Source organism: Eptatretus burgeri, chromosome 9, assembly GCF_056783735.1.
Source record: "Eptatretus burgeri isolate ZD-2024b chromosome 9, Ebu_testis_v1, whole genome shotgun sequence".
NCBI lineage: Eukaryota > Metazoa > Chordata > Myxini > Myxiniformes > Myxinidae > Eptatretus > Eptatretus burgeri.
Window position 1 is genome coordinate 38381818 of NC_140969.1, and position 12982 is coordinate 38394799.

The following is a 12982-nucleotide window of genomic DNA, read 5'->3' on the forward strand; positions in this document are numbered from 1 at the left end:
AGCCAGAGTGACCACTATATTCGTTATGTCTGTGTGTGTGTGTGTGTCTGTCTGTGTGTCTGTCTGTCCAGAGCATAACTCCATGGACTTTGATCCGATCTTGATGAAACTTGGTTATGTGTTCGATATCAATGTCGAGTTGTGTTTTCCTGGATGAGGGCGTGCTACGCCCATTGTGGGCGGTGCCACACCCAATATAGCCATTTTTAGGGGGTAGTCAGATTAAAAATCTATCTTCTCCAAGGGAATTGACTGAATGGAATGGGTTCTTCGGTATTTGAATAGCAAAATGAATTATCTAAAACTTGTCGTCCGATTTTTCATTTTCGTCCCAAGGTCACAAGGTCAAAAACTTAGAAAATTGCGAATGTTGACATAAAAATCATATGACCGCCAAAACTTTGAGAGCTAGGATGACAATATTTTTTTATGCATAATCTTGAGGTCATTCCCCACCTAAAGTCTTGAAACCATTTTGCTCTCTCTCAAACACCTTGCCCGTGGCGCCCCCTTCAAGTTTGTTTTTACGCTGATTTCATCAAAGTATGGATAATCCAAGGAGTGCGAAATGCCATATAACCTATATGACGTTATATTGTTCCTGGAATGTTCCAGAGGAAGTTTTGCACCAAAGGTCATAATCCTTGACCTTTGACCTTTAAAGGCCACAAAGGTCAAATTTTCAAAGTTGTGGGAATCGAACCGGGTTTTCGACCTTCTTCGACGAACAAACTCCAATAAGCTATAGCACGTATCCTGTTTCCTTATTTTAATGCCCACAACATTGTTTTGTGACCTTTAAAGATTATTCAAAGGTCAAATTTTGAAAGTTGTTGAACGAAACCGGGTTTTCAACATTTTGCAGCTTTCGGTGGTAACCTGTCACCTGTACCACATCATGTCAACGATCATTTTTATAACTTGGTCAAAAATTATCACATTGTCTCATCCTTGACTTCTGAAACAATCTACATCGTCAAATACTGCTCGTGAACCATCGTCGTCTTCAGACTTGTATGTACTTAGTTTTTTCTGGATTGTTTACACAAATTTCTGAAGCTGCACCTCATTTCTCAAAACTATAATCACAAAACACAAAACAGTCAACCGTTTCTGCAAAACTTCAGAAATCTCTGTCAAAATGTAACACTGTGTTCAAAACCCTGTTTGTTTCCCCTCAAAATGACATTTTTCATCCAAATCATACACACAAGCCAGCTAATGAATAGACCTTAATGAATACCAATTACACACTGGTGTGATGAATGAAAGACACTATTATGATAATCTTTAGGTGTTGGTATGTTTTTGCTTTTTCAGTGTTGTAATATCGTGCAGTAATAACATATGTAATATAGTACACTATGTAATATAACTTGCGTACAGTAGCTCGTTGTTCCTACTCAAATGTAAAAAGAACACACAAGCACAGTGAGATTGTTTTTGTTATTTTTATTATATTTTATTTTTCCAAACTACAGTCCTGCAGGGAGGGGGCAACGTAAAAACAAAAGAAACAGTCCATTTGCCATTATTATGTGTTCCATTGTCAACCTTGTTGATGTGGAAAGTGTATGGTTTTATGATTGTTTTGGACTAACATGGGGCCATTAATAAAATTCAGGTTGGTTGCCGGGGTGGCGACCTTGGGGAACTCCTGTAATTTGCATAAATTCAAGATGGCCGCTACAGGTCAGACGATGGGGCTAAGTTTTTAATCGGTCAACATATAATCCTGTGTAATACCTCTTTTCCATATGATTTTGACATGAGGAATTCAATTTTGGGGTTATTTTTTACGTTCAGGAATAAATAGATGTTCACATGAAATGTCCATGACTATTTTCTGCTGAAAATTATGTAACACCAATGCAAAAGTGAAGTCATGAATGGTTCACAACAGTATGTTGATAATCAGAAAGCATACACATTGTCATGTCATCATATTGGACATTTTAGGAACAGAGGACATAGAGCCTTGTAGACAACTTACGTATTGTTCATTCCCATTCATTGTACTCGTCCCCTTCCGTATCCTCGTCTCTTTCCAGTTCTGCTTCGACACTCCCTTCTTCCACTTCACTTTCACTGTCCTCCACAGTCTTGTGTGGGTTGAAGCACTTGTCACTGCAACCACAAGTGCAGTATAGCGTGCAGGAGATATTTGCATGATGACAACTGCAACTTGCAGTACTGCAGGCCTTCCCCTCTGCTTTGCATCCACACCGCACAACATCCATGAGGTTCAAAGGGGCTGGTGGAGTAGCAGAAGTTGCTGGCACTGGGATTCCATCTCTGATGTCCCATCCATATTTTGTAATATCAAGTTCAGGTGGGGCCTGCTGATCAGCTGATTTTGCAAGTACTGTCAGTAGATGTGCACGCAAAATATGTAGGAAGAGATTGATCTCAGTTGGAGGTAATGCCATGAGCTTGAGGGGCTTGCCAGACTTCCTCGTGTACATATAGTAACTCATCTCACTCATCGTGGTACCTTCTGGCTGACCATACAGGGCACAGAAGAATGTCCGCCCTGCTTCCATGAGCTGTTCATGGCTTGCGTTCAGCAGCCAAGTGCCGAGTACAAACCAGGGAAGTTGCCAGCTCTCAGTGTCTTCAGGGCTGACAGTTTGCCCTTGCCGTATGGGTATGACGTGGTATCTGAGCCAGTGATGTAGTGCATTCCCAAAAGCTGCAGACACTTGGGGCCAAGCTGGTCACAGGTGGTGTTGATATCCCAAATTGCTCCATCCCACCTTTCCATCTGCACTGTGGCCTGGATGTTGCGCTGGTAAACCCAGTAAACCATCAATACAAAAACATCAGTGTCATCAGAGAGGATACGTATCACTCTTGCATTACATTCAGCAGCCATGAGCTGGTGTGAGATCATTGTAATGTCTGCTTCATCATGGTTGAATGCACCATGGCTACGGCTCTCCACAATAACTCCTTCACCAAAGTAATAGGTACTCAAAACATTGGACAGCTGCAACTTGTTCTGCTTGTTTTTCAGGATGGCATCTCGACGAGGCAGGGGTGTGTTTATTGTGAGGTCATAGTTGATGGAACCAATGCCAGCACGCCTCACTCGTTCATGGTCCTTTGCAGAAACATCATAATATTTGTCAAAGACCAAGATCTTCTGACCAGCAATGGTAGACAGCCTTGTCTTGATGGACTCAACTAAGACTGACACAGTTCCCCTGAAAGGCCAGACAATATGATAGAGAAGTTGGCTTGCGTCAACAATGGTAACATCTGGTTGCCGAGGCTGTTGTGCCTGAACACAGAGTTTGTGTGCCAGTGGTGCTTTGTTGCCTTTCCTTAAGCACCCATATTCATCAATCAGTGAGGGGGGTACTGCGCAGAGCTCCAGCTGGAAGATAGGTCCCAGCTCCATTTGTCTTTGCTGTCCAATAGACAGCAGCCTGAGGAAGATGGTTCCTACATCAAAAATCGTCTTGTCCCCAATTTTCACTCCTTTCTGCAAGTGCTCCATTGTCTTGATGGGGCATGAGATGGTTGCATGGAATCCACCTGGAAGGGATGCATAGAACTCTGCAACCATTTTCTGACCTATAACCACAGAATCCTCAACATTCACTTCAGCTTCTCGGGGAGCAATTCGACCATTGGCAATGTTGTACAGATGTGGTGAGTGATTCTCAAGAGGATGAGACACATTCGACAATTCAAGTAAAATCCAGCGCCTATCATCTGCATCAAGTTCTCTCCTCTTCTTCCCCTCCTCCTTGTGACGTGGTCCGATTCTTGTGTCCTTTTCTCTCACTTGGTCTTCATTGTCCTTGTTTGAGGAGTCAGGGTAGATGTGCTCCATTGTATCCGAGATGTAGGCAGTGACAGGAAAGGAATCGATCCACTCTGCTACCATCTCTGGAGAAGGAGTCATACCCTTGAGGCCACCCTTGCCAATTCCAATAGCAGTTTGTTCACCGAACTGATCAGAGCTCACACCATTCCAAATGCCTTCCTGGTGATGACACACAAAAGCACCTGATATGAGCTCTGACTTGGCATCTGGTGGCAGCAGATAGCCATCTCCAGAAGGTGGTGGGTGATGTAATGGGCATAGTGATGGTGACCAGCAACAAAGAAGTAGGGAAGCATGCGTTCAAGTGTTAGCTGTTGCAGCAGGAAGTCTGCCTCCCTCTCACTACGCAGAAGTTGATGAACAAGCAGAGTAGGCTTGAGAAAGTTATCAACCCAGTGCTTCCCAGTTGGGTGCTGTCTGCATGTCTCAAGGTAGCTGCACAACTCCTGGAATGTCTTGGGGCCGGTGGTGAGGAAGGAAATGAGAAGGGCAGTCGAAATCATCCGGAAGGCTCTCATTGATCGAACCCAAGACTTGCCACTCATGATTCCTGCCAGGCCCCCGAATGCTGAACTGATGCGAGTCTCAACACGACTGCCCTTCTCATTTCCTTCCTCACCACTCGCTTGAGATGCGAGTCTCAAGCGCAAAAATAACAGATTTTCCCATGGTTGCCATCCGGGCAACCAAGCTTAATTTTGTCTATGCATGCCTGTGAACAAGAAACCACCATAAAACCATACACTTTTGAGGACAACAAGGTTACTTCTCTGGCAAATGGACTAACAGGAGAAAAACAATATACAGTATTGGGAGGACAGGAACGCTGAATTTTGGTGAAGATCCGAACCTGGATCCAGATCTGAGAACTTTTAAAGTGATGCTTCAACATTGAGAGATCGAGCCAAAAACGATAGATAGCACAATATCTCAAAAGGCTTTGTATAGATTCGGATGAAACTTGGTGTACAGGTTGGGTGCGTGACAACAAAGAATCGATTAAATTTTGGTGAAGATCCGAATCAGGATCCAGATCTGAGAACTTTTTAAGTGATGTTTAAACTTTATGACCTGTATTGTAGTGATACTCGTGATGATAATATTTGCATGTACCGGGTTTGTTGTCATATGCATAAACATGGAGAACAGTTAGTAACTAATAGAAGTTGTGTACGGTAACTTAGTTAATTACTTTCAGACTCGGCTCATAAAAGGGAAAAATAACTCATTGAGAAGACTGGAGGCACAAGATTTTTGTGTTCATTGTGTCTTTTTTCTCCATGACAATTCATAATGGTATTCAAACCATCATGTTTCTTTTGGTTATAATTAATATCAAGTTTTGTTTTGGAATTACAAATTAAGAAACCTTTATCATAAGTCTCATAGTGTCCGCACTTTTGGAACAGCAGTACTATTTAAAACCAGTAACTTGGGACACATGTGAATGATCGGTTGTATCACAGTGGGGTACACCATTGATAATTATTGATAACTTGTATTGATTGAATGATATATTATCACTCACTGTAGCTATGGACCTCGTTGATCTCTTAATTAAGGGTAAAAAAAAAAAAGTTACTGAGAATTGAATCGAGATAATATATTAAGTTGAGTTATTAAAACATAATATTGAAGGAGGGTCAATGGTAAAAATTGATCAACAGATCGGTCAACATTATATATTTGGGATCATAAGTTAACTGGAAGGGAAAATCAATATATGAGGGAAATTAGCATGGTATTTACATAACCATAATGCAGAATGGCTGGAAGAATGGCGAGACCAACAGCAATTATGAAATCAATTCATGGAATTAGGGATTGCACCATGCATTGCAATTGTATTGCTCTCACTGATTAGTGACTGTAATTTACTAATCTGGTATGACTTTAATTTAAGAAAAATGCCTCCATATTTTGTGGAAAGACAGACAAACAAAAAGGATAAATAAGAACCATGTACAGAAGGCATTAGCATGTGAAATGAATGTTAAATCGGTCAGAGTGTAAATGAATTATATTATTGAAAATAGTGCAATGATGCCACAAACCAATTAAAATATTACCTGTTTTATTTGTATTCTGATTAATTGGATAGGTGCGTGATTTTTGATTGAGTGGTACTTCTTGTATGTTTAGTTAAGTAAGTTGAGGTATTCCTAACACTGACTTGACCATCTTTCCTCAACACAGAAGTGCTAAGTTAGCTGGGAAAATAAATAAATAAATAATGGCAGTTGCTCTGGAACTGCTTGTGAATGAAAATTGAAGAAGAAGAAGAAGAAAGAGCTAACTTTCATAATTATTGTACAGATGATGGGATATTTTTCTTGACCATAAGAGATTTTTGATTGAAGGACGGTGAAAAGAATTGTTGATTGCAAATTGGAACTCTGATAAATACTGATGCCCTTTCCACATGGAAATAGCAAATGAGATGAATGTTTTTGAGTGTACATACAACTGAGATTTCTATATATTTTAGCATGTCGTTTAAGTGGGGGGGGGGGGGGGGGAAAGGAAAGGGTAAAATTTTGATATAAAATTTTATGTACGTTAGATGCTTAACCTTGATTTTGTTTGTTTCGGAGTGTTGAGAGCAGTTCAACTATGCAGTGTACGATTTCGTCTAATGAAGCTTTGGAAGAACTTCCACCGAAAGATTTGACGATGGGGAGAACCCAGATTTCATGATTGGGCATTCAACACGTGATCATGGCACTACCCCTTTCCTGAGATAAGATGAGCATGTTTGAGAAAAAACAAGCTCAATTGAGCTAAGATCCCCGTCCTTTTAATGATGACGTCATAAAAACGAATATGACGTCATTGTGATGTATCAGGTTTGCGATAAATTATCTGTGCTAATGCCCGGCTTGATTCCCGCAAACAAAATTCAAAAAGCTTGCCTAGTTTCGGAGATAATGGTATTGGCGATTTCCATTAGTGGTGATATTATGACGTCAACTTTTTTTCTAGGAAGAATTTCCAAAATCGGAGACGGTTACTGCCTGCGCGTGGGCTTTCTGCATATACATGGCAAGTTTCACGAAGATCCGATGAAAACTCTGGGTTGTGAAACAAAAAATGTCAAAAAATAGGAATGACATCATAAAAATTGATATGACATCATAGTGATGTATCATATGTGCGGTAATTCATCTCTGCTAATGCCCTGTTCGATTCCCACAAACAGAATTCAAAAAGCTTGCCGAGTTTGAGATAATTTTTTGGTGATTTTCATTAGCAGAGATATTTTTACGTCATAACTTTTTTTCTAGGAGGAATTTTCAAAAGAGGAGATGGTTACTGTCTGCACAGGGTATTTTTACATATATATGTCAAGTTTCAGGAAGTTTCGATGAAAACTGTTGGCTGTGAAACAAAAAAGTCCACAAGAAGAAGATGAAGAACAACAATGTGAGTAAGACAGAGATCCTCCACGAGGATCTAAAAAGGAAAAACCCACTGAAGAGGTTGGACAAGTCAAACCACAGCAAGGCAAAGACTTAATGTCACTGTTGCATGGTGCCTGCATGGAGGAATGTCATCAACCACACTCGCAAATTGCTGCTCTGCAGATACATCGTGAACTTGCCGTGGTCGCACAATGCACAACAAAGGCCCTGAATGTCCATACGGCAAGTCATGCAACATGTGTTCAATGGTGCGGGCGGGGTTCGTGTAGCCATCACAGCTGCCTCCAACGTGCACAGCTCACTTGGTGCATCAAACCCGATTGCACAAACTGCTGCTACGAGGCCCCAAACTCTGCTGGGGATGGATCTCTGGGTCACATCTCAAGTCCTCTTCATCTCCTTCAACCCAGCGTCATCTGCAACCCAGTGTAGGGCCCAAGCTCGTACCTGCCAAGATCTACCTTCTCCGCAGCTCAAGGAGCACCTCGACTGTGTTTTCTGTTGGGTGCTGCACTATCCACACCCTGACCTGCTTATGTTCTGGCCTCGGGTAGCACGTCTTTTCGATTCGTGACACCTGATGATGAACAGGCCATTAGTTAAATGGAAACACACTCACTAACCTGGCTGGGACACTATTTAAATGGCTGTCATTCAGCATTCTTCTCCTATGAGCGCTCGCTGCCATTATTGATTGAACTTGTGTAACGGATATCTTTTCTCCTTTAGGAACGGGGTATGGTGATCATGTGTAACATAATTATTCAAATTTTTCCTGTTATGGAAAAAAGGGGCCATGTGGAAGAAAAATAATGATATTCATGTACTCTCAATTATAATTGTTGCTGGTACTTCATAAATTTAATTTTTGTATCATAGTCAAATTGGCTGTCAGTAATGTTTCCCTTTTCCCAAGAATCTTTTGACCTACATATTGATAAAAGGAATACCCTACTATGAAACAGGGTGACCTGGTTGATAACACTGAAACTTTTGCCATATTGAGGAATTCTCTCCCTCCCACCCAAAGTGGACAAGTATTGCAATTTTGAGTTATTTTGCCTAATGCTTATCAGCTAATCCTGTAGTTGAGTTGCCAAATGTCTCACCGTCCCATTCTTTGGAATGTCAAATTGTGTACAAGATGAATTGCTTTGGGCTTTTGCTTCAGTGAAGTCCATTTGAATGTTTCAGTGACTCATTCAATGTTCTGCCTCCGTATATACGAAATTAAAGATTCTCCGTTTGTATGCTGATCAAACTTGTGGAAATTGAATTCTTTTCCACCGCATGACCAAGAATCAAATGACCACTCTTACAGAACTACAGAGTTCCTTGGTTGTGATAGGAGAACCTGCCAGAAGAACAACAGTCGCTGCAGTACTTCAAAAATCTGGGCTTTATGGGGGAGTGGCCAGATGGCATCCACTCCTGAGAAAAATGGCACATGATAACACACCTGAAGTTTGCAAAAAGGCATGTGGCAAACAGAGCATGAAACAAAAGATTCTGTGATCTGATGAGATGAAAAAGGAACTCTTTGGGTTGAATGCAATGTAATACATTTGGCAGACACTGAGCACAGCTCATTGCCTCTCAAATGCCATCCCTACCATGAAGCATAGTGGTGGCAGCATCAAGCTATGGTGATGCTTTGCAGCAGCAGGGACTGAAAGAATTGTCAGGATAGAGGGTACAATGAATGAATAGAGCCAAGTACAGGCAAATCCTTGAGAAGAACCTGCTCCAGAGTGCAAAAAGACCTCAGTCTATGGCGAAGATGTACGTTCCAACAGGACAATAACCCCAAGCATACAGCAAAAGTAACACTGGAATGGCTTCAGTCCAAGAGTGTGAAAGTCCTTGAGTGGCCCAGCCAAAGCCCAGACGTGAATCCCATTGAGGATCTGTGGAAAGACTTGAAGATTTCTGTTCACCGACACTCCCCATCCAACTTGACAGAGCTTGAGCAAATCTGCAAGGAAGAATGGGAGAAAAATCCCCAAATCCAGATGTGCAAAGCCGATACAGACATACCCAACAATACTTGAAGCTGTAATTGCTGCAAAAGGCGTTTCTACAAAGTATTGATTCAGGGGGCTGAACACTTATTGACACAAGATATTTCAGCTTCTCACTTTTAATTCATTTGCAAAAATTTCTAAAAACATGTTTTCACTTTGTCATTATGGGGTATTTTGTGAAGATCGGTGACAAAAAATTTATATGTAATGCATTTTAAATTCAGGCTGTAACACAACAAAATATGAAAAGGTTGAGGGGTGTAAATACCATGTGAAGGCACTGTTTGTGTATAATACATTGTGGTTATATAGTTCAGATATTTCCAATTGTCCCCTTTCTCCCCCAATGAAAGAAAATACCAAAATGGGCAAAAAACGCCTATTTTTTTTTTCAAAACGATGGAATCAAAAGAAAGTTGTGCAGGCACAACTTCAGTTTGTCCTCATTATAATCCCTGACAGTTTCAGATTTCTTAGTCAAATCCTATCAGAGAAGTAGAAACATCCAACATACATACAAACAACGTACTTTCTCTCCATGATATGTCGATGGAGTGTCCATATACTCTTTCAAATGTCCGTACAACACGTGAAAGTACATAATTCCTACATCGGGAGTCGAGCGACTTCCTGATTAAAAACATGCAACAAATGCAACTTCAGAGAATTTTCTAATTCAGCAATTTCAGGGACGCCATGTTCATCTTAACTGTGAATCGACGAGCGCATGTTCATGTGACAAAAGACACCAAGACATTCTGGAAAACTTTAAATATAAATTCCTGAGTTTTAAAATCACATCTCGAGACGGAGTGAACGAGTCATGGACTCGGAGAAATAAATTATTGGTACAGTCTCTGCTGCAACACTGAAAACTACTGTAAATTAATATCCATGCCAAAAATAATTTGAATTTTTTTTCCAAGGTCAGCAACTAAAGAAGGGAGTTCTGTTTTTTTTTAAGCCAAGACAACACCCACCTGTAGTATATCAACATGTGGAGAAATGCAAAACAATTCTCAACACTGACAGCGCCCAGAAGGCGCTTTATCTGATTAGGTGGGGTCCAAGTGAAATGTTATCTTACTGGTGCTGTGTATAAAAGGCAACCACGAGAAGAAAACCAGAACTTCCAGTAAAGCTTTATCAGAACTAGCTCACTTGTCTTCCTTCTCTGCAGTCAATATGAGTTTGCAAAGGTTCAGCTCTAGTTCAATGAAAAGCTTTGGTTCAGGTCGTAGCCCCAGTGGCTATGGTGGTCGTGGTGGTGGTGGAGGACGAGACCTAAGCCTTTCAGGCAGCATGTCTTCAGGAAGTTTGCAAGGTAATGAAAAGCAAGCCATGCAATCCCTGAATGACCGTCTCGCCAACTTCATGAATAAGGTTGGCAACCTTGAGAAAACAAATGAAGAACTAGAACTCAAGATCAAGGAACTGGTGAAAGGTAAAGGTTCACAAGATGCAGATTATGAGTCGTACTATGGGATCATCACAGACCTACGAGCCAAGGTGTGTATATTTGATCCATTGCTGCTTGCCTGGTGATGAAAAAATGAATGTTCAAAACTAAGTTTATAAATATATAATCATGTACTTGCATCAGTGTGTGTGTGTGCGTGTGCGTGTGCGTGTGCGTGTGCGTGTGCGTGTGCGTGTGCGTGTGCGTGTGTGTGTGTGTGTGTGTGTGTGTGTGTGTGTGTGTGTGTGTGTGTGTGTGTGTGTAGATTCTTAGCCAGATAATGGAGAATGCCCAAATCAGCCTGGAGATCGACAATGCAAGGCTGGCAGCGGACGACTTTAAAACCAAGTAAGAGCGTCGATGTCGCGCAGGACCCACTGGCATGAACAACAATCATAGATAATATATTGAACACATATGCTAAGTATCATCTTCTGCAGATTCCTTCTGCCAGAGTTGAATTGCACTCAAATTGAATTGAGGCACTGGATATAAATGTAAACTGCATCGATTCTTCGATACCATCTTTTAATGTTGTTTGGGATTCACATGTAAAAAAACAGCAACCTGAAGGGCACTCGGTGGAGTGTATACCTCTGCCATGCAATGCCTGCTCCAAGAGAACATATTGGGCCCAATACATTTTTGAAATATCATGCTATATATCGTTTTTGGCTCCATATCTCAATTTTGTAAGCAAAGTGAGTACCAGCTTAATGGGATGAATGAGCCATTTGAGTGTGACGTGTCGAAGTGGTGACCTATCCAGGATTGTGTCCAATAGCCCAGGAGACTGTTTTGGCAGCACTGATACTGTGTTCAGAATATAGTCTAAATGGATGTCTCAATGGTGAAGAATCACTTTAAAAATATAAATAATATTCGGATCTTCACCAAAGTCGAATCAATTCGTCGTGGTCACATACCCAACCTGTCCATAAAGTTTCATCCGAATACATCTACAACGTTTTGAGATATCATGCTATGTATCATTTTTGGCCACATCTCTCAATGGTGAAGAATCATTTAAGAAATTATCGGATCCAGATTCGGAACTTCACCAAAATTTAATCAATTCTTCCTTGTCGCACACCCAACCTGCCCACCAAATTTCATCCGTCCACAACTTTTTGAGATATCCTGCACACAAAGTCAGGCAGACAAAGAGACAAACAATAAGATGACGTCACACAGAGCACGATACTTGCAAAATCCATGAAACAAATTTGACCTAAAAAAATAATTGGTGGTTGAATTCAATGACCAAATGTGCAACTCCTATTCAAATTTCAAGTCAATGGGATGAAAATTGAGGATTTTAGAAATCTCACTTTGAAGTTGTTGACCTTTGGCCGATATTGACCTTTTGGTCCATGGTGACCTCAAAAATAATTGGCTGGTTGAATTCAGTGACCTGAAATATAAATCCTCTTCAAATTTCAAGTCTAAAATGGATGAAATTGGATGACCAATATACTTGAAAAATCTTCGATTTTGCAAGGAACAGACAGAGAGGGGTAAAACCATAATCTCCTTCACCACTGGTGGCAGAGGTTAAAGATAGTTAGAATATATGAGTACCATGACACCTTGAGTATTATCTTGCATTTCTCTTCATAATGTTATGGTTTTGGAAAACTTACCACAGGGGGAGAACATACATGGACCAAAACATACATGGACACATAGATGACCTGAGGATCACTTATTACCTCCGCCACTGAAGGTGAAGGAGGTGATGTTTTCATTCCTTTCTGTGTCTTTGTTACTTGCAAAATCGAAGATGTTACAAGTATATTGGTCAATCGATTATATTATTCCCTCGCCAAAGGAGAGGGTATTGCATTTGTGTCCGTTTGTTTGTTTGTCCGCAAAGAACTTTCGTATTTTTCTCCGCAACCGCTTGTGAGATTGAGACGAAATATACACCGTTGGTGCGACTACTCATGTAGAAAGTTTTAATCATAATTATGATGTTATAGATCACGTGGTGTGGCAGCCACATTGGAAAAACAGAATAACTTTGGACCTCGGTATCTCTGAAACCGCACCAAAGAAAAAACATGAAACTTGGCAAATGACAAGTACTCCTCATGGGGAATGAGTGTAATTTTTCATGACGTCATAGGTGCCCACGTTATGACGTCATAATTGCACATGTAGAAATCCACATGCGATCAGTATGAAAAATTTTGAGGGTCATCAAGGGATAAAATGGTGCACAATATTTTTTGATGACATC

At 40.8% G+C, this 12982-nt stretch overlaps 1 protein-coding gene across 1 annotated transcript in view; it reads left to right on the forward strand.

The window, feature by feature from the left end:
• The first annotated feature begins 10395 nt into the window (after window positions 1-10395).
• Window positions 10396-12982, forward strand: part of LOC147019934 (keratin, type 1 cytoskeletal 11-like) — a 23921-nt gene continuing 21334 nt past the window's right edge. The window contains exons 1-2 of the mRNA XM_085894794.1: window positions 10396-10790; window positions 11006-11088. Coding sequence (XP_085750920.1) covers window positions 10467-10790; window positions 11006-11088 — 407 coding nt within the window. The 5' untranslated portion in view covers window positions 10396-10466. The remainder of the gene's footprint in view (window positions 10791-11005; window positions 11089-12982) is intronic.